This window comes from Anser brachyrhynchus, assembly GCF_964034855.1.
Source record: "Anser brachyrhynchus genome assembly, chromosome: 13".
NCBI classification, from domain to species: domain Eukaryota; kingdom Metazoa; phylum Chordata; class Aves; order Anseriformes; family Anatidae; genus Anser; species Anser brachyrhynchus.
The window spans coordinates 8,189,927-8,211,733 of record NC_137708.1 but is presented as its reverse complement, the minus strand read 5'-3'; the positions used below and the strand labels follow the sequence as shown (position 1 = coordinate 8,211,733).

Here is a 21,807-nt window from a genome sequence, read left to right as displayed (position 1 = left end):
CGCATGCGCCATCCCCCGCGCGCGCTGCCGCCCCGCCGCTCTGCGCACGCGCCAGCCTCTTGCCGCGCGCCCGCGGCGCCCCTCCGCCGCCCAACGGCTGCGGGTGAGCTCTGCGCAGGCGCGGAGCGCCCCGCCCCCCTGCCGCCCTGCCGGCTCGTTCGGCCCCGGGCCCGGCGCAGTGAGCGGGCCGCGGGAGGAAGCGGGGGGGGGGGGGGAAGGGAGAGCGGGCGCGCGGCGCCGCGCGTGCGCAGGAGGCCCGGCGGAGCCGGCGTGCTCCCGCCTCGCGCGCCAATCGGGCGCCGCCCCGCAGCGTCGCGCCGTCTCAGCCCCAGCGCGCCGTGCGTGCGTGCGTGCGTGCGTCCTCCCGCTCGTGCGTGCGTGCGTGCGTGCGTGCGTGCTTGCGCTCGGCGGCGGCGGCGGCGGCGCAGCGTCCCCTGCCCCGAATGAAAGGGCCGGTCCCGGCCAGGCAGCGGCCCTGAGCGACCGGCGGCCGTGGGGGGCGGGCCGCGCCCAGCCGCTCCTCTCCCCGCCGCCACACCCGCCGCACGGGTGAGTGCCTGACTGAGGGACTGACTGAGGGACCGAGCGCCCGCCCGCCCGCCTTCCTGCCCACCCTGCCGCCGCTTTGCCGCGCTCCCGGGGCAGGCGCGGCGCCCCCCGGCCCGCCTCGCCTTGCCCTGCCCGGCCCAGCCTGGCCGGGCCCCAGCCGCCCGCCCGCCCGCCCCCGCGGGGTCCCGCCGCTGCCCCTTCCCGGGGGCGTTCCCCCCCCCCCCCCCCCCCCCCGCCCCGGGCGGCAGCCCCCTGGCCCGGCCCCGCGCCCTCCTTCCCCGGGATCCGCGCCCCCCCACCCCCGGGCCGCGCGTCCCGTTTCTCTCAAATTTGGGGGAGGAAAAGCGGGGGGCGCCCCCCTCACCGAGGGCCGGGTCCCGCCGAGCCCCCCCCCTCCCCCGGCAGGTCCCCGGCCGCAGGGCAGCCCCCCTCCCGGGGGCAACGGGGCCGGCGCTGCCCCGAGCGGAGCGGGCCCCCCCGGGAGGCGCGCACCGGCGGTGCCCGGTGGGAGCAGCTCCCGGTCCCCGCGCAAACTTCCCCGGAGCTCCCTCGGTGCTGTCTGCCAGGTCTCCTTCCCCCCAGGCTGTCTCTGCGTAACTTTGGGTTCCCCGTTGCCTTAGCGTGCGGGCTTTCCAGCGCTGGGCCTTCCCCGCCCCAACCCCTTTGGTACCCTTTTTTTGAGGAAGTTTGAGGGATAAGTTCTTAGCCTGCTTCTGGCGGTGCCCGTAGGATGCTGTGGGAACGTAACTTTTGCCTAAAGGTTTCCATGGGACTCGCGGCTTTCAGTTCTCAGCTCCAGACGCCTCCAGGATGCCTCCCTCCTCCCCAGGTTCATTCCTGTCTGCAAAATAATGCCCCCAGGGGTGAGCGATTGACCCTAGAAAGTAGAAAGCACTTGAAAGTTTCCTGAACAGAGAATCTGGTATCCAGTGAGCATCTTGCAAAACCCTATGTCAGTGTTTTCTGCAGCTTCTCCTGGCAGACAAAATCTCTTTATCGTGCCTAATGATTTTTTTTTAAGCTTATATGTTTCTCTTGTAGGTTTGCATTGGATGCCTGATATTTTTTGACATGCAAATTCAAATCCTAAATATTTTTTTGTGATTTTGTAGTCGTACAGGCCATGCAGCAAAACAGAGTTGATATGAGAAAGTACAGCATCTACCGATTGCTGCCCTTTGTTGGACGTGCAAACGGGGGCTTGATTTCTGAAAAAGTGCAATAGCTCTTGAAGCATATTCAGGCAATAAATAGAAATAAGAATCCAGGTTACTTTCTGTTCTTCGGTATTGAGCAATGTCTCGTACACCGAGAAGCCTCCTCCTTTGCCTGAGCTGTTGAACTTGCACTTTCTTTTATGTTCCAAAACCTGTTGTCTGCAAGAACCCAGTAAAACAATATGCGAGCTGTAAGAGTTTGTGAAAGTTGCTTCTTTAAAGATAAAACAAAGATGCTAGCGGGTGAAGCATCGTGTTGAATACATTAAGAAACATGAATGCAAATGAACCAAAATTTTTGAGTGAAAAAATCAGTGAATGGGTTTCTTTTTTTTTTGGTGATTTTAGAGTAGGTGTAACGTTTCCTTTTTAGACCAAGTCTGTGGGCAACATACCTGTATGTAATAATCGATATTCTGTGGTACTTGTCCCATTTTGGTGGAGGTAAAGCATAATCTTCCCAGTCAGTGATTCCATAGTGCACCGCTTTCTGGGAGCCAGTCTACGAAACTTTCTCTGACAAAGCTGACAACCACGATTTCTGTCAGGAGTACGCTTAAGCACCGTTTAAGTCTTATTCACTAGTTTTTTGGTTTTTTTTTAAACATAGAAAACAGAAATATTGAGGTGTTTTAAAGTTGCATTATTTTTCACGGTCCTATGAAATGCAGCTTGATGCTTGACAAACTGGATTAGTTGTTCTGGGGTGATTTAACTCAGGAGATGAAAACAGAATTTTGGGTGCTTGCTTTCAGAATTCTTGGTTTATAGTATAGCCGTGTAACGTTTTTATCTTTATCAGGTATTTTTTTAATGGGCAAGATGAGTGCATTTTGGCACAAAGGGAGGTAATCCCAGGAGTAGTGTTTTCTGACGTTTATGAAAAATCCCATAAATTAGGGAGAGATCTACAAATAAAACGCTTCTGAAAAATTTCTCATACTCATTTTTTTTTCTGCAGTCTTTCTGAAGGTCATGTTAATGTCTAGTGATCCAGAAAATACAAGTGCAAATAATGCAGTATTGTGAAGAAAACTCATAGATATATTTGTAAAATGCTTTCAGGTTGCTGTAAGCTAATGGTGAAAAGAACATGTGTTTCCTTTCTGGCCTATCCTGGTGCCTGTTGGTCTGCTTGTGTTTTGAATATTTTTCAAGTGTTATTTGTAATAGAATAATTATTTAAGAACATAATATTTGCTAATTAACAAGTAAATCTTAGCATTATTTTTAACTTCACTGTGAGCCTTAAAAATCTAATTTTGCACAAGTACTTGAAGAAGTTTGGCTGTGTCAGGTTGTAGAAGTGCTGTAAAGACGCGTCGTCCCGCGTCTGCTACTCACTGCAAGGCGTGAAGCTGGGGGCAGTTGGTTGCAGTCAGCCCTGCGAAGCTGCTTTATAATCTCGTTTCATGGGAAGTTACTATTCTTATAAATTAAAGATGATGAGAGCAACTTGGAATTTTTAAATTTTGTTTTTTAAGTTATTTCCATCTTCTAAAATGTGAAGTCAAGTGGAAGGATAGCTATTATTTATAGTAGTAATTCTTACTAGAAGAGAAAGTTTCTGTTAGTCAGTAGAACCCGTACATGCGTTCAAGGAAATTTCTCATCTTTCTGCTAAGAACTACTATCGTTGCTGTCAACGTAGCGATAATATAATCCAAATATAAAGTGAAACAGATACAGTCATGTGGGTCTATCAAGTTATTTATATCGAAGCAGAACTTCTTGCATTTTAAATTACTTTAATATATTTCTAACTCATCACTGCATGATTTATGTTGAGCTATTGAATGTGACCTGAAAACAAACATTTTTTTTTTTGAGATATTATTTCATCCTCATCTTTTGTAGGTCTTTTTTCTGCTTCCAAGTATTTTTTTTAAGTTTTTAAAAAAATAAAAAACGTTCTGAAGTCTGTGTTTCCTTCCTTCAGAAACCGTTCCTTCTTTCTGCTCAAAAAGGGATTACAGAATTGTCTTGTCTGTTTTTTTTCTTTAGAAGAATACAGTATAGTAATTCTTTTGTGTTAACACTTAAGGACTCTCTATTGCCACTGCAAAAGGGTGTGACTAGTTTATCCAGATTGGCACATTTTTTGTGCAAATCAGCAAGATCTGAAATCTATGCATTCTTCCTATGAGTATGCGTCACCAGCTAGTAAACTGCTTTCCAATTATAAAAGAAAGCGAATGAAGCTGTTGATAAAGCAAAGGAATGGATCCAGCACAGACGCTACCTTTTGATGGATGAATTTTGTAGTAAACGTTGCACGGCAAGCACTTAAAATTCGGTCTCTGGAAATCGATGAAAACGGGAGAATGAGACTCTAAAATGATAGTCTTTTACGAATAGTACGTGCCAACAGAAACTTAATAATAATCCTCTGCTTTCAGTTGTAGAAGTAGCGAGCGATACTTGCGTTACGAGCGTCTGACAGCACTGCGAAGCTGGCAGGTTTGGCTATGCAAATTTCAAAAAAAAAAAAGTCGCACATTTTCATGCAGATAGCCATTATAGCATTGTCCAGATGTATGGCAAATCTGCTCTTCTGACTAGTTTTCCCCCCCAAAAAAATACCAAACTAAGCGGCGGCTTTTCCTCTTAAGATGAGAGTGATGTAGACAAAAGCTGAGGAGGAAACCTTTGCTGCAGTTGTGCCGATTCTGACAGTAAGGCTCCAATCTCCGAAGTAAAAGATTGCAAACGAGTCTTTTTGAAGAGGACAGTATTTTATTTCTTGAAAGATGTAAAAGCAAATGAACTAATTAATCCCGGGCCAAGAAGCACGTACATCTGTTAGGTGTCTTCACTTCTGAACTTGCAGTGCCTGCCTCGGGGGAGTGGGACCGTAATGATGTATTTCAAAGTATGTTGCTGGTAGCATTGTGAGAAGTTTGAGGTTCGTGTTGAATTTAACCTTAAGTTGCTTTTCTTAGATGATGATAACAGCTCTCATGTGGTTACTGAGAACTAGTATGATGCTGCTAATTTAACTACGGGTCTTGAAAAGGTTTCCATTGCAGCCTGTTAGTCACAGATCCTCTAAAATTTTGTCCTTAATGCTGTTTGACTAGCCACAATGTGATCTATGCGATACCTAAAATGGTAACGCTTTATCATCTCATCACTACCCTCCTCGAAGGGTAGGTGCTACACTACTTCGTGAGCTTTTAAACTCAAAACCAGTTCCGGGTGCTAAGCTGGACTCTTGAGTTTTATTTTGGTTCTGTGTTTGTTCAGTGGCATGAATTTTATTGCATGCGCAGGTAGTAAGTATGTTTTCTGCAAACTGCTTTACTGTAATAAATAAATAAAAGAATGGGATTAAAAAGTTGCGGTTACTTTTTCCCCCAGAGTCCTTATGATTGCTGTTCTTGTTATATTTTCCATTTATCTCATCTTCCCCTAAGGTTTTTACATGTCCAGAATTTTATATTGATGTTCAAACTTCTTGCTTAAAGGACTAATTCTGCTTCCTGATACAATTTCATAAAAAGTAGCCAACTACTGCGTCTGCTGGGTGCATGTTTGTTTGATTATATTGTAGTAAACTGAGAGGTAGGGCACAAAAATCATTTTCAAACCACCAATATTGTATTTATGAAGCTGTAAGCTAAATTGCCCTTTGCTGATGTTAACATGTTGATTGCACTTTTTTTTCTGTAGCATTGATACGAGTGAAGTGGCATTCTAAGGTCATTTAAAATCATGACAAGCTCGGTTGGACAGAAAAAAGTCTCTTCAAGACAAAGGAAGTGTGGTTTTTGTAGATCTAATAAAGATAATGAATGTGGACAATTATTGATGTCAGAAAACCAGAAGGTGGCAGCACATCACAAATGTATGGTAAGTAATCCATAGGAAAAGGGAAGTGAATGTAGTGATCTAGTGGAAGATGACAAACAAATTTAAAAAGAAAAAATAATCAGCTGTGACATTGGTAAAATGATTAATTGCTCTAATTTGAAATTTTAGTGGTTTTCAAATGGGTAAATGTTTTATGTTGTATATATTTTAAAATTAATGTTTGGTTTTATAATTTTAGCTGTTTTCATCTGCACTGGTATCTTCACACACTGATAATGAGAGTCTGGGTGGATTCTCTATTGAGGATATTCAGAAAGAAATAAAAAGAGGCACTAAATTGGTAAGTTTTTTTTTTTAGACCTTGAAAATGAAAGAATACTTCCTTACCTTCTAGAAAGTTTATTGTGAAATTGTTCAGTGTAACATTTTTTGTTTTAAAGTGCTACATTTGTGTGAGCTCTGAGGTAAAGGACAGAAGATGATGAAGAAAAGTCAGTATTAGTTTTAGAAAAAAATATAATTAGATATGACTAATATTGAAATGAAATCTAAATGTCAGTTAACCAACCCTTGAAGCATCTTTATGAAACGATCAGAAGTAGTTTATTGCAGTGAAGTCCCGCTTTCATCTAAACTTTTTTTAAAGAATTCTTGCTTAATCATGGAATTATTCAAAAATAAATCCAGAATTACTATTTTTACAATCACTTTTTTCTTATTGGCAAATATAGATGGTTGTAGCAGATGTGCAGTTTTTTCTAAGCTAATTTGAAAACTTTCTTTCAGGGTATGCCTGTTTTTCCTTTTAATGGGCTGCATATAAAAATAGCATTTACTAAATTTATGCTTCTAATCCAGTAATTTCTATTTATATTTTCTTCTAGATTTCAGAATGAAACCCACGCTCTAGGGATCTGGCAAGGCTAATACTGTACCTTTACCACTATTTGGCTTTGCTGCCAAAATAAGATTTTAACTACCAAAGAGGCTCTTGCTTCCTTTTATATTGATTTAAAAGTGGGGCCTGTGAATATTGACATCCTGTGAGGTACAAGGGTACAATAGTGATTACAGCTCTACCAAATTGATGAGAATTGGGCAGAAATCACTCTTTTTATTCCCAAGAATCTAAGCTAATTCATTACTCATTTTTCATTTTCTATTTTCAATATGACGGAGACCTTTTCAAAATATTTTTTAACAGATTATCAAGTCACTCCTCAAGTTTATTGTTTTCAGCTTAATTATTTGTCAGTCTTACATATTTTCTAGCTTTTTGACTGAGAGTAGTCGTATGTATTTGTATGGAACTACAATTATATAACAGCAGTCTGATATTTCATCCATTATATCATTTATATCTTTTCCAGCACCTAGAACTTTATTTGCTCTAGTTAGATGAAGCATAAAGAAAGAACTGTTCACAGATAACTCACTTCATGATTAGGGACTTTGAAAGAATATGGTAATAAATAGAAATACAGATCACAAAGAAACTTCTTGATTCTTGGGTCTCTTAAATGTTTTTTTTAAGGTTAATTATTTTTATGTCATTGGTGATTTCTTTGTGTGCTTCTGAGTCTCTATGTTCTTGCACTGATGCGACACCTGAACAAGTTCTTTGAGTTCACTTGTGTGTATCAGGCGCTTTAACCACATCCAGGTTTTCTGCAAAAAGCTGAAAAACTTAAATTCATAGTCCCAAGATGTTCCCTATTCGGAGGGAATTTACAGGACGATTTTGTATATTAACGTGGGTGTTGAAGTAACTGTGCTTTATCTCTGTCTGTAGCCATCAGTAAACTACTGCTCTGACACCCCCCCACTTCCACCCCCCTACACACTTTGACTTGTAGAGGAAGCTTAAAAAGCTAATTGTTTATAGCTAGCCTAAATGTGCTGCTACAGTCTGCTTTCTGTTGTAGACTTTTTTTTGAGGGGGGGCACTGAGCAAAAATAGCTCAGTGTGTTGCACTGATTTGTATCGTTAGCTTGCGCTAAATTTGTCTGCAGGCAGATTTTATGTAGTTGCCCTCCTTCAGTAGATGCTGCTGCTGACCAGGTATGCACTGAAAATTGAGGCCTGTTCATTATTGAAGTGATAATGACTGATTCATAAAGTGTTCCTATGGTAATAAATTTGTCTGAGAAAAGTTTGTAGGCTCAAACCTTAATAGGCCAGTCTTACAAACTCGTTAAGTCTAAACATTGGGGAATATAATCCACTGATGTTTTTATTATTTCTGCTAGCTGTGCATGGATGGATTTTTTTAAAGAGATTGTCTATTTTGCAGCTTGTCAAACTTCATGTATACCTGATATAACTTGGGAATTAATTAATCCGTTGACGGTGACCATTTGGACAGCTGGACTTGTACCAATGCAATAAATATTTTATTACTCCCAGGAAATATAGACCAATAAATCAATATAAAAATTCCTGTGGTCTGTTTTGTTCTTACAGATACATCTTGGCATTCTTGACAAGAAAGTTCAATTTTTGTCAATTTTCTGTTTAAAAATACTGCACTGCTGACTAAAATTGGTTGGATCAGTGTAATTTGAACCTGGGCTTTTTTTTTTTTAAAAAAGAGCTTTGATCAACCATTATTATATATTAAACTTATAAAATACCTATCCAAATTAGATAAGAGCTAGGGAGCAGTGTACGACTACACGATTTAAGAGCTTGGAGAGGAGTAAATGGAGATAACCCAAGGTTTTGACATATTTATTGTTCAGTTAGCTTTGTATCACCACTCTATTTTTCAATTTTAACATACCTTTGATATATTTATTTTGCGCGTTTTAGACTAACAAGAACTTAACTTAGCTAGTGGGATGGACAGAAACCACATTCTACAAAAGTATATGGTGGGAGTATCTTACATTGAACATTTATGCTTAAGGATTTGGAATTAGTTGTAATCTTATGGGAAGGAATGGGGGGATAATCAAGATACAAGCACAAAGCTCCACTTGTCTAGGGAGAGGAGTTCAATGGGAAATTCTGATATTTTGGAGCAATATTATGTCAGTAGAAAATAATATAGAGAAAAAATTGCAGTAATATCAATTATTTCTTTTCCTAACATAATATGAGAGAGTCAGTGAACAATTTAGATGGCCTATTCTCAACAGTAATGCAAGTCTAGTGTGAGAACTAATTACTGGGAAAGAAGAGTAAAGTATCAGGCTTCCATTTAACCCTTTTTGCAATAAAAATATAACAAAAATTAGCATAAATGAAAGTTTTGTTGTATTTAACATACTCTACTAAATTTGATCTTTTAGAAATAAGACAAATAACTATGGAACAATGAGGAAAAGTTAGCTGCTGCATCAGTATTTCTTAGTCTGCAAAGTTCGTGGCAAATGCGTTTCCTCTTTCTACCGTTTTTCTATGCTACCTTGAGAACGTAATTCAGAATTAAAGAGGTAGAATTTGTGATTTTACCTTTTATGAAATGGTTGGTAGGTTGGTACAAACGTTGGGGTGGGAGATTTAGGTGACTGTCACTTCTATAAAACACATCGTATTCTACAAATCATTTGTTTTTCCTCATTGAATTGGTAATTAATTTATTTTGATTACTGTACTGTTGCATAATTGCAACGAATTTCTCCTTGATTTTAAAATAAATGAAGAAAAACCACCTGGGAGCAGGAGGAGTGGCAAGAACAGTTCATTACTCAGCAGTTTCTATAACAATATTCCTGTCTGTAACCCCTTTTGTTTTGTCACTGGGAGTGACACTGGAAGTATCTATATTATTTTTAAACTCAGACACATCGACTCAACAGTAACATGAATTGTGCTTTCTTTTTTCTTTACAGATGTGTTCTTTATGCCATTGTCCTGGAGCAACCATCGGTTGTGATGTGAAAACATGTCACAAGACATATCACTACTACTGTGCTTTGCATGATAAAGCTCAGATAAGAGAGAAACCCTCACAAGGCATTTACATGTAACTATTATTTATTTACTATTTATTTTGTATTTACTTTTGTATTTATATTTCATGTTCTTTGTTTTTTTCTTAAAAAAAAAAACACAATACCCTTTGAATCTAACCAAAACTGTTACAAAAAAATCTAATGATGATTGTGGCATTCAAAATAGTGATGTGCTAAAAAAAAAAAAAAAAGCACATTTTCACTGCAAGTTTTGTGTATCAGTGAGTCTTACAAGTGAGCGAAAAATGTACTGGCATTTAAATTTAAAAGATGAGTAAATAATCTGTGAATCGTAACTGACTTGACAGTTTTCAACTACTTTGTTTATAGGATTTTATGTCGAAAACACAAGAAAACTACGCATAACTCTGAAGGTAAAATTATTCAATATAAATTTTTCCCATTGTAGAAAGATATTTTGGTTAAATTTAATTTTTCTGGAGAATATAAATGTTTTCAGTAAAAATTAGAACTATATATTTTTGAGAAATAGTGAGTTTGGAAGCCCATCTGATTTCTGTATTTTCTCTAAAAAAAAAAATAGTGAGGTAGAGAAAAACCCTAAAACTAAATTTCAGGCTGTTCTAAGATAAGATATTCCGTCAAAATACAGTATGGGTAGAAGTAATGCATTCCTTTCTAGGAAGAAGCTGGCTTATATTTGTAGCTAAATGTTCACAATATTTACATCTAAAATTCATGAAATTTGTCAGGGAGCAGTTGACTTTTGCCACTTCTAACATTCCTAAGTGTACACCATTTTGTTGAACTATTAAATACAGTTTAACCCTTCAAATAAGAAGGATCCAATATTAAATAAATGGGCTTATGATCAGATCACTTACAGATATATTGCTGAGTAATAGTCATAAATAAAAAGCTGTATGCATACATTAATAAAAGCTGCGCATCTCTGCAGAGGAGAGTAGTGAAATGCACGAGGGTGATATGCCACAAAAGTAGATAAATTGTGTGGTCTGACAAAATTCCAAACTAATTTTCAATTTTGTGTTTATGCATTTTTTTTCCTTTTTACTTGTTTACTACCATATCTGAATTTGGGTAAGCAAGCATTTGTTAGTTTACTTTTGCATTACTTTCAATTGAAATGTTGCAGATTTAGGTAGTGAGGACTGCATTTAGCGATAATAAAATTTCATAAATTCAGTCTCTTTCTGCAACTACATGCTTACGGTAATGTATTACTTATTCTATGGGTAGTGTTAATGGTAAAGTTTGGGTGTTACTTCAGTGTTCAAAAGGATATTGAAGGCAGTAGAAAATCCCAAAGTAAATCATTTTTTTAGTCTATTTAAATATTGTAGTGTGCTTTGTATAACACATTTTGTTCTGATCGTGCTGTTAGTAGATTGAAGCAAGGAAAGCAGTATATATGTTAATATGGCTGTATCTCTTTGAAGAATTATCTTGTAGTTTGGGACTTTGTTTTAGGTTTTGATTTGCTTGTTATCAGAAACAAAAGACATTTGAGTCCAAAGACAGGCACTGATCTCTTAAACTGGTACTTAAACGTAATATTTTATACTTACTGAGAAATGGCTCATACTGGCATCTACTGAAAAATGCCACCATTTCTACATGGAGTCCAATGCCAACAGATTTTTTTTTTCCCGCTTGAAACTCCTTTCAGGATCTGAACTTGTGCTTTTCTTTCAGAGTTTTCAGAAATTATCTCTAATTATACAATGTTATTCTCTAATGGTAGGGGCTTTTAAATTTTACATGGATGTATTTGTATGAGAAGACACGGGAGAAATTGCTACAGTAGGATAGTGTTTTTTTCTTAAATGTTGATAGTAGTTTTTTAAGCATTAAATAAGGTTCATCCAAATAAACTCAGACTGAGAGGAAGAGGAGGAGGAAAAAACATCATTCAGATGAGGCCAGAGAACCCAATATTATCTTACTTAGAATTCAACTTTGCACTCCACTCATTTTTTTGCTTAAAATATCTAGTTCTGTTATGCTTTATGCTTCTAGAAATACGTGTAGCTATTTATTTTCTGGTTTTGTTTAGTATTTGTCTGAGATTGTAGCCTGGTGCTCTTTCCCAAAGAGTAAGCTCTCTTTTTAGACAATACTATTTCAGGAACTTACTATACTATACCTGTAAAATATTATTACTTACAATCTTAGATTTGATAATACCACAATCGGGGGCTTTTTTATGCTGGACCTCATTTAAATAACAGGAACTAAAAATACATATTGCATCTGTCTTAAGGAAATGACTTACGGAATATTATAGCAATGGTATTGTGCTGTGTTGAAAACTGATCGCCTTTAGAAGATAGAGAAATCTACGGGATGGTTTTCAGAGTTCAAGAAGAGACTCGAGAGGCTTTGTTTCTTGATAATTAAATACTGAAGTTTGTTCAGTGAAGTGGTAACTGGAAGATGCTGGATGGTGAGATTAGTCAGAGATGAGCTTTGTGTATGTATCTTGTTGGTTTGTTTCTTGGGGGAAATGTGCATCTCAAAGAGGAATTTAAATGTGAAAGAATGGTGGTTTGTGAAACCAGAGAAGACTTGCAGAGAAGAAACTAGCCAAGGGTACTGGATGCTAACATAGCACCTTTGTTTCATTTTCATGAATCCTTGCTTACAACAGAATAGTTAAAGCAAATCAGTGGTTATGTCACTCAGTGTAGATGCATGGGGACTGGAATTATGAATCTCTGAGTCTCTTTTAATGGAAACTTATTGCTTCTGCTCTGGAATGTTTGTGGGTTTTTTTTCCTGGTCAGTGTAGAATGTCTGGATTTGTTTCCTCTACTCCGTATCTAGATTTAATTGTTGCAGTGCAAGCATTTTTTTCTTACGTCACTTGTGTTAGAGGATGTCTGTAGCGTTTTTAGGAGTGTTTGGTTTGATGTCCTCTAGAACAGTATTGGTTTTGGATTTATTTTTTTTCCTGTAGGTAGTACTGCTGCTTAATAGTGGGATTTCTCCTTCGCATCCCTCAAAAACAGGTGCTTTTGTAGCATCTTGGCTCACGTCTGAGATGTGGTTAATGTAAGTTTTGTTAGAAGCTCTAGTTCTTTTCAATAAATTAATAAAAATCTGCTAACAATTTAATACCAGTTAAAGAAAATTTGGTTGAAGGACCTATGTAGGAATTAAAAGTTACCAACGTAAAACCTAAACGAAAAAAGACCTCTTAAATGTTGCCTATTGCTGTCATGAAGTTCAAGTGGAGCAAGAATTCATCAGACTAAGTATCTCCTGACTCATCAAGACAAAATTAATGAGCAATGGGAGTTCATTTTCCTTTAATTGACAGGAGTTGAACTACCTTCTGTTTTGTTTGAATAGGAAAATAGGAAACATGGCAATAAAGTAATCTGCTCTTAGATTCATTATCTGTCTTGACAGATTGTTGGTTTTGTCTAATTTATTTGAACGGCCTAGCCTTCAGGTGACATAGAACAGGAAAAATGCATTTCACCTATTTTTTTGTTATATTTCAGTGTAACTCATTTGTGCTTTGTTCCCATTAGCTGGTAAAAAGAACAGTAAAATCAAGGTACTCACGCTTTGTTCTTGGCTTTGGCTGTGATGCGAACAAATTTCAGAGGAGCAGACCAAGTTGCTGAAGTTTCATGTCTGCGTTTTTGTCCTGCTGCTTATAAATGTAGCTGTTTTGACCTGAACTTCAAGTAATAGTTTAAATCTTAATCTCAGCAAGCCCTCTTAAGTATTCGGTACCTTACAAGTTAAAGAAATTGGTACCAGTGCTTTCAGACTAGCAGAGCTATTAGTTGAATTACAGTTCAGTTTGATACAATTGCATTTCTTCTTTTTGAAGAGTAAAGTATTGTTGAACTAAGGCTTTGGACTTGTTTATTGGAATTTATTTCTATGTACTAGAAATAATCATTGAGAACTTAAAAGTTTGTTATCTTTTATTCAGTTCCCTACAGGTGGGCCTGCCCTGGCCCTTCTGTATTTAAAACAAATTCAGCTGATCCAGAACAGTTTATTATAAACTAAGATAAGAATATTTCATTCTGTTACATAGTAATAATAAAATGAAGAATAAAGATGACTGCCATGTGGCTACTTAATGTTTAAAACAGAAGATGCTTGGGACTGTTGGGTCAGAAAATAATGTACGTAATTCCTATTGTATCTGTACTCAAAGCCTTGGGGAATTATGCTTCCACAATAGAAATAAGGACACTTCGTGTCTCAGTATCCTTTTTATCTTATTCTAAAGATCAAACTTGAAATCCGTGCTTTTCTCTTTGCTCAGTAACTGGAGTCAGGATAATATTCCTCTATGAGACCTAATTACAGACTGCAATCTTTAACAAACAGATTACTTTTTCAAAGCGTTGTTTAAGCCAGAAGGTGATAGAAAAAACATCCAAAACCTTTTGGCATTATAGTTAAGAATCTCATTCATTTTAAGGTGCTTTAATCAGTCTTTCTTCATAGTTATGTTTTCTTTAACAATGTTCACAGCATAAGCTTGCCTACCATCGCATGTGCTAATGCAGTCAGGTGTAAAAGTTTCTGTAGTGTTGCAGTTCGGTCATTTCAGTTTTGCTGGTGGATGGTTTCACATTCCTTGTAAGCTCTGCTAACTCAGCCTTCTTGTTGTCTGTATTATGGAGAAAGCTGCTCTGAGTATGGCATCGAATGTATGTATAGCGTTACAACAAGAACGGGTGCTACAAGTAAAAGGAGAAAATCTAAGAGTAATGTGGTGAATGGTGTATATACCATCTGAGAAGCTGCCCTGTGACGTTTACATTTTAATTTTCTTATCTTGGCAAGCCCGTATTCAAATAGGAACTTGGTCAGTTAATTAATATTTAAAAGGTTTATCAGACTGGTTGTCATAAGCCTTCTGATTATGCAGATAAGCGAAATATATTGTCTGTCTTTAGTATCTGCCAACGATTGTTCGCTTGAAAAAGTATTTAGATTGTGTGGTTAAGAAGGACTATTTTATTCATTTTCTATGTTAAATGTACTTAATTGAAGAAACGATCTTAAGTATTTCATAACATAGATATTATTCAGCCAAAAATATTTTTGGACAAGAAGCATCAGTTCCGTGAGGGTATCTGGTACTTTTGAAAACAAATTAATGACTAGACTTAAGGGATAATTTGTTTTTTCCCCTCCACTCTTATTTCCTCCAATTTAGATACATGTAATCTAGTCTTTCCGTTTTCAAAAAGAAAATACCTAAGAATTATATTCAGCATTTTGATGCTTAATTTCACATCATTTTCTGATGTAAGCTACAGCTGTTTCACAACCTGTTCACTTGAACCTGTATTTGCTTGCACATGTTTTTGAGCAAATCTCTGGTTTTTATTACTACTTAAAAATGCATTCACACTTTCATTATTAACTACTAGAACAATAAGGTTTTTAGATTTTGTGATGTTTCATTTTAAAATAATTATGTTGTCACATGAGGTTCATTGTTTTCAGCCATATTTTTAAGGACATCTTACTTTAATATGCTACATTACTTTTCTTTTTCTGATATTCTATTTCTCTTCTAAAATTCTGTAAAGTTGATTTTGTTCTTTATAATTTTAAGAGCTTCTCTTTTGTTCTAAGTGCACTACAAAACTTAAAGCATATGCTTGTTTTCAGATTTACATAACAGCATGTCTAAGACACTTCGGTATTCTACATTTTGGCTTCTTTTTATGTACAGTCCTACTTGCAAATGTGTATTTCCCATCAGTTTTGTTTATCTTTCTTGTGCAGATGTAGACCTTTTGCTTCTGGCTCACTTAGTCATTGTTTAAGATAATATAGCAGGTAGATAGAGTAGTATTAGCTTTTACTGAACACATCCTCCTTTTATTTGGTGTTTCACAACCATTAAATCACTTAATTCTTTGTGTCAGCTTGCTTTAACGTAGCTTTTGGAAAAGGGTGATTCCTGGTGTATTTCAGGCTCAAGCAATAAAGAATCGATCGGTGATATCTGAACTTCCGTGTCAAGTTTTATTTTAAGCAGCAGAACATCTCGATCCTTTTTCCTTCTAGTCATGATCAAAAGAGAATTCATAGAATTCTCTCTGAAGCTGTCTTTGTGTTAACGGTTTATAAAATACAGAATTTTGCTCGTCTTCTTTTTGTGGTACTTCGTACTGCTCATAGATTTCTAAAATGCAAATGTGGGGCTTGTTGTTGCTCATCTTTCTGCTCATCCGAATTTACAATATCATTTTCTTAGGTGCTTTTGAAAATGTAGAATGTTTCCTCTTAATAACACTCCCCCCCTTCTGAGGTCGTATTGCATATTAAGCTTGTTTTTTCAGGTATATTGTTTAGGGAGTTCTGCAGAAAGCTCATAAGATACCTCCTTTGAAGAGTTCAGATAAAGTCGTATTGAGAATATTGTGATGATTTTTAAAAGTCAATGCAGTAGTGGGATACGGGATGGGGGCAGCTGAAAGTGTATTTAGGGAGTCTCAGGGGATTCAGAGGATGGGTGATATCCATGATAAAACTTCATCTGGTCAGGGAGGAGTTGAACAACTTTTTGTGTTTTCCTTAGTTCAAGCTGACATGAGAAGTTGGAAACACCCAACCATCAGATGCCAGGGAAACAGGGTAAGCTGGCAGTGGGCTTGAGGGGAGGGATAGGGCACGAACCAAACTGTATATTAAACAGTAAAGACCATCCAAGGCAGGTTGATTTTTAAGCTGGTTACAATTCTTTCTCCTTGAACTGTTGCACTTATTCGTAGTGCTGTTAAAATAGATAGAAACTTTAATGTTTTGAGGTATTCATCTTGCAGGTAGATGTGGTAGTGCAGGTCCTCACGTTTCAGGCGTGTTAATCCGTAGGTTCATGTCGCTTGTAGTATGGAGACCTAAATCTGCAAGGAATCTCATTTACTTTAACGGAGGGGTCATGTAGTGTCTAGGTTTCAGTGAACTCTGAACGTTTTTGGAAGTACAAGCTGTGAGGGCAGGAAAGGGGTTCTCCTTTGAGGAAAGCTGTGCAATCTTGATGCTTTTCTATGTTATACCAGAAATATCTTTAAGAAATGCAAGGTTTATGTTTCAAATCTTAAATATTCTAATTAGAGATTAAAAATAGCACTTAATAACTTACTCTGTAAGGAAGCTGTAACAAAAAATTGGCTTTGGTGTGTGCTTGGTTTTTGCAGTTAAGCTCCATTTCCAGTTTTGAGAGTATGACTACAGAGGGTTTGGGATATGCTTTAATGCTTAGAAAATAAGGGTGGACAAAGGTGGAAAGCAGCATGGTTGACAGGATAGATAACAAATTGGGGGGGGGGGGGGGGGGGGGAGGACAGAGAATGTTGGTGAATGGACTTCTGTCTGCCTTATGAAATACAGCAGGAAAATCCATGTAATGATTTCTGGAAGGAAGACTTGTCTTACAGGCCCTTATTTAAAGGGTCACCAATTTAATAGTCACTTTTTTCTAAGGCTTTTTTTCTTTTTAGTAGAAGAGCCATCTATGGTTTCTTTAAATGTAGAAATATTCATGACGATTGACAGTTTTTTTTTTTTTTTAATATAGTAGGGGGAAGTTCATGTATATGATGAGGGACAAGATAAAATGTAATTATTTGAAAGAGCTTTTCAGGTTGTAATAAAACTTTCTATATGCAGTCTGAGAGGTATGATATCTAAATTGCATAATCTTGCTTTGGGAATTTAGCAACTAATGTTAAATGAAAAATAAATTTAGATAGTAAGTTATGAAAAGGAAATGTAAAATGTATTGTTTCGTTAGATAATCCCTGTCATCATGTATTTTATTATACTCTATTTTGAGTAGAGTAAATGGTGGTACTCTTGTCACCCTGTTAGAAAATAGGATGCATACTGAAGCATAAAGTTGTGGTAGATAGGCTAATTTAGTTTAGTAGTGACTTGGGAATATGTGTATATAGCTGATTAATCTGTCAATTTAAGTGAAAATAATTTGCAGACTTGTATGAATTTCTTCTCAAATTTTTGCCTCCTTACCACACATCTGTGTAGAGCTTTGGGGGGAATTAAATTTCAGTATAACATGTTGTGATACATTTGGATTAGTTTTTTCTTCTTTATTAATAAATGTGCAAGAAGCTGAAGTTATTTCAGGGATCGGCAGCAGATGTGGTAGACTAAGTATAATAAGGTACGTTTGTATGCAAGGCCCTCAGGCCTGTAGTTCACTTTTCTGCAACTAAAAGTTTGTGGCTGTGGAATATATTCAGGGCTTTGATTTCAAACTTCTGGGCAGTTGATTCATTGTTAATCGTGAGATAGAATGAATGATTTGATTTGTATGCAGTAATGGATAAGAAAGATGAGCTCTGTCGAAACAGCTCTTAGTCTCAAAGTAAGATGTCCTGTCTGAATTTGAGACCAAGATACAATGGTGATAAGTGCCCTAGTGGTATTTAATAATAATACCACAGTGGTTAAGTGTCCCGTTAATGTCTAAGCATAGTTGTTGTGGATCGCCTATTAGGATTTTGTTCCATGTTGGGACTCATACTGATGTTTATAGCTTGGATTTTGAGATTTATGTAGCAGTATGCGTGCATGTTTCTTTAAACAAGTCTGCTGAAATAACTTTGCAGTTTGAGCAGGGGTGGATATTGTATATTAAAAGAAAAAAGACTGCTCCTGTGAGCTTTTGATGATCAGGAAAGTTGTTAGCAATCAAGTAGAGCTGGCTATTCAATATTTATATTCATAGTGGAAATAACCTCAAGAAGTTTGCAGAATTGATCTTTATTAACTGTATGCTTTTGAGTAATCAAAAGAGCACTCTGCTGTAGTCGCAGAATATTTAAGGTTGGAAGGGACCAGTGGAGATCATCTAGTCCAACCCCCCTGCACAAGCGGGATCATCTAGAACATGTTGCGCAGGACCACCTCCAGGCAGTTTTTGAATATCTCCGTAGGAGGGGATAGTACTGGACTACAGTTCTGTGTAGCAATTCAGCAGCTGGCCTGGCATTTTCAAAGGAATTTGTCAGACCTCTTTAGTATATTTGTATTAAAAATATGCTTTCTTATATTCCTAATGGTCTATAAAGGCTCCATCTGGGATTTTGTCAGTGTGGATGATTTTCTGTAAAGTGGCTCCCTGCTTTTAGCTGTAGATGTAAAAATATGCTGTAACTAAAATGAAATTTTAGATTGGTTTCATGGAAGCAAAATACATTTCAGTTGTTTTAAAACTTCTTAATATTATAGCCAAAATGGGTAATTCCTTTTTTTTTTAAAGTCAAAAGACATCAATAAAGCAAGGTGAGAGGAGTTATCTAGAAACACTGGCATAATATCAAGCGCAATTTACACTGGATGCATGCATCTTAAAAAAAAAAAAGTTTGTGGTTGAAAACATCTGTTATTTGTATTTTCACTGAAGGTGAATATATTTATCTGAGGCCGTATTTTGGTCCTGAAAGCAGGAGTTGTATGAAAGGTTAAACCTTCATATATTATGTTACAAAGATGCAAAGCTGTGTGATATGCATAAAGAAGTAAATAATGTTTTCAGGAACTTGCATGTTTGTAATAAACGTGAAAAAGTTACTATTTTAATTTCTGGTTATTTTTATTTCTGAAAAATACAGAAAATACAGGTTGTTTTTTCTTGTCTGTTTTTGGTTTTGTTTTGCATAAAATTTTTGAGAATGTTATTTGATGATGTTTTCTAACTCCTAAAGCAGATTTAGAAGAAAGTATCAATGAACATGAGTTGGAGCCTTCACCTCCCAAAGGAAAAAGGAGGGGTCGTAAGGGAAAGCCAAGAAAAACAAATTTAAAAGGGCAATCAGAAGACACTAGATCCACGTCCTCACATGGCACAGACGAAATAGAAAGCAGTTCCTATGTAAGCAGTAAATATGCTAAACTTCTTAGAAGACAGAATTGCATATTTCTTCTCTGCAAATATAATTTTTAAAATTTGTGTCTGTCTGAGCCTCCAGCTGGTGGCCACAGGCTTTTAAAATTGCAGCCTTATTTGTAACCCAGCAGTATATTTTAGTAAAATGTTTTTCTTTCAGAGAGACAGGTCTCCCCACAGAAGCAGCCCCAGTGATACAAAACCTAAATGTGGATTCTGTCATGCAGGTGAAGAAGAAAATGAAGCTAGAGGAAAGCTTCATATATTTAATGCCAAAAAGGCTGCAGCACACTATAAGTGCATGGTGAGTAACAGTATTGTTGTTATTCAGTTTATTACTAATTTTGACTAAATTGCTATTTTAGGTTTTAATGTGGTACCCTTATATGTAATTATGCATGAATATTGTCTTTGTGTTGATGATCTCTTTAAGTGCTGAAGTGTTGTGAAGTGAGCAATTCATTGATTTTTCACTGCAGGCAATATGTGCATAAAAGTTGGCTACATGCTAAGAGAAAGGATTAATTCAGGGAGACTCTTTAGCATTTAAAAAAAAGTTCCCTTAGCATCTAAATGCATACACAGTATTTAAAAATGAGTGAGAAAATAATTTTAACTGAAAGAATCCACTCCAAAAAATAAAATGTAAGTACCTTTACTCCACAGGCATTGAGACAGAATCCTGGAAGAATCAATGAACTTCATTAATTTTCTGACCAGTGGATTCAGGTTGTGACACAATTAGTGTGGGGGACATGGAAGTTCTAGAAAACCCTTGCCAACTGTCAGCTTGAAAAGAATCTGCTAATTTCAATGAACTTGTGCAAATTGTACTGTCCTTCATGTAACCAATTCTATGAACGAAGTAGTGCTCTGAGTAACAACCACAGTATTTTCTGTTGTACCTCGAAAGGAATAAGTAGTCCAGACAATCTATGGAATATTAATGGTCCTGCTACAGCTGGCCTAACTAAACAAAGATCTGGTGTGTGCCAGCAGCCTTGAGCATTAGAGTATTCTTTGCTGTTTTGTGTACCTGAGCTTCAGTTTTAAGACAGTTTAAGTTGACTGTACAAGAATGGTGATAGTAAGGATGATGCTTACGTATTCCATTGTCATACCTCAGGGTTTTTTGGGCATGTTGACACTGTCTGTGCCATGAATGTGCTGATTTACCTCTATGGCACAGAGAAGGAACTGGAATATTCCTGAGAAGTTCACTGGTATAATTAATAATATTGGTCATTTATTACTTTGTATTTTCAGCATTGTAGTCATTTTTCGTCTACTCCTTTTTCATTTAAAATACCTCTCTCCAAGATAGCAAATGTAACTAAAGCAGTCAGGTGGGTATCAGAAAGAACACTCATCATACTAATCTCTACGCAGCATGGTATTTCATCCTCGTTTGTTGGTAAAGCACAATCTGAGACAAATGAATACTGAACATCCCTTCCTGTGGTTCCTGCACATAACTTATTTAATGTTGGTGATCTGAAATTGTTTTGTATTTGCTTGTTTTACAGTTGTTCTCTTCTGGCACTGTCCAGCTAACAACAACATCAAGGGCAGAGTTTGGTGATTTTGATATCAAAACTGTTCTTCAGGAAATCAAGAGAGGAAAAAGAATGGTATGTATCTGCAGAATGTAATGAATGTGTTACTGAATCTACTAAGGAGTATATAGGTCTGTCTATTTGCTTTTGTGAAACAATCTTTTCCATCTACTTATGACAAAATATTTAAATGTGTTGCTACTTTGGGGATAGCTAGACAGATAGGAGTCACCTTTAAAATACCACGTGCCCAACCACCACCAATTTATTTATTTTTTTATGATGGTGTACGTTGTAAATGATTACTAGCCTTCCTGTAACTGTAAAAGGTTTGTATCCTGTGTGTTACTAAAAGTACAGTGTGTAAAACTACAAGTAAACTTAGAGAATACATTATTGCAGTGACTTCTTTCCAACTGGTTTGATGTTTTAATTGAAAAAGCATTAAGGCCTTACAGATGGGGATGTTGGTAAAATGTCACGTTGCAGCTTATTAAAATTACACTTTTTTAAAAGCAGTAAGAACTTTGTAGGGATTAAAAAACAACTATATTGTTACTTGAAAAAAAAAATAGGATTTTTTAGTATATCAAAGTTCTTTAGTATATCAAAATCGATTGAGTGCGATCAAATAATGCTTGGCAGTGCAATAACACATGCTACTGTACAGCAGATTTCAGTGCAAAGGATAGGTAAACCTGGCTGTTCACGTTTTTAATAGGTTTGTGTTAAATGGTTTCTGTTTTACAGTATTGTTTAACTTTTTATTGGAAGGATGATGTGCCAGAGAAATTACTGTATTCCAAAAAGATAGTCATAAACA

General features: G+C 37.5%; 1 protein-coding gene and 1 long non-coding RNA gene across 7 annotated transcripts in view; one reads left to right on the top strand and one right to left on the bottom strand.

Annotated features, from left to right (window-relative positions):
- The window catches only part of LOC308176927, a 44,186-nt gene extending 38,756 nt beyond the window's left edge, over nucleotides 1–5,430 (bottom strand). Inside the window, exon 1 of the long non-coding RNA XR_013938736.1 lies at nucleotides 1,220–5,430. This is a non-coding gene — a long non-coding RNA (uncharacterized lncRNA). The remainder of the gene's footprint in view (nucleotides 1–1,219) is intronic.
- PHF6 (PHD finger protein 6) overlaps nucleotides 25–21,807 on the top strand; it is a 27,109-nt gene continuing 5,326 nt past the window's right edge. For 2 of the 6 annotated variants that reach the window (XM_080553372.1, XM_080553369.1), the window contains exons 1-8: nucleotides 25–103; nucleotides 5,439–5,618; nucleotides 5,818–5,919; nucleotides 9,417–9,550; nucleotides 9,870–9,913; nucleotides 19,247–19,413; nucleotides 19,589–19,732; nucleotides 20,955–21,059. In XM_080553372.1, the coding sequence (XP_080409498.1) occupies nucleotides 5,481–5,618; nucleotides 5,818–5,919; nucleotides 9,417–9,550; nucleotides 9,870–9,913; nucleotides 19,247–19,413; nucleotides 19,589–19,732; nucleotides 20,955–21,059 (834 nt within the window). In that variant the 5' untranslated portion in view covers nucleotides 25–103; nucleotides 5,439–5,480. Of the gene's footprint in view, nucleotides 104–253; nucleotides 550–5,438; nucleotides 5,619–5,817; nucleotides 5,920–9,416; nucleotides 9,551–9,869; nucleotides 9,914–19,246; nucleotides 19,414–19,588; nucleotides 19,733–20,954; nucleotides 21,060–21,807 lie in introns of those variants that run through there. The other 4 variants (XM_080553373.1, XM_080553370.1, XM_080553368.1 and 1 more) reach the window with 4 other exon arrangements.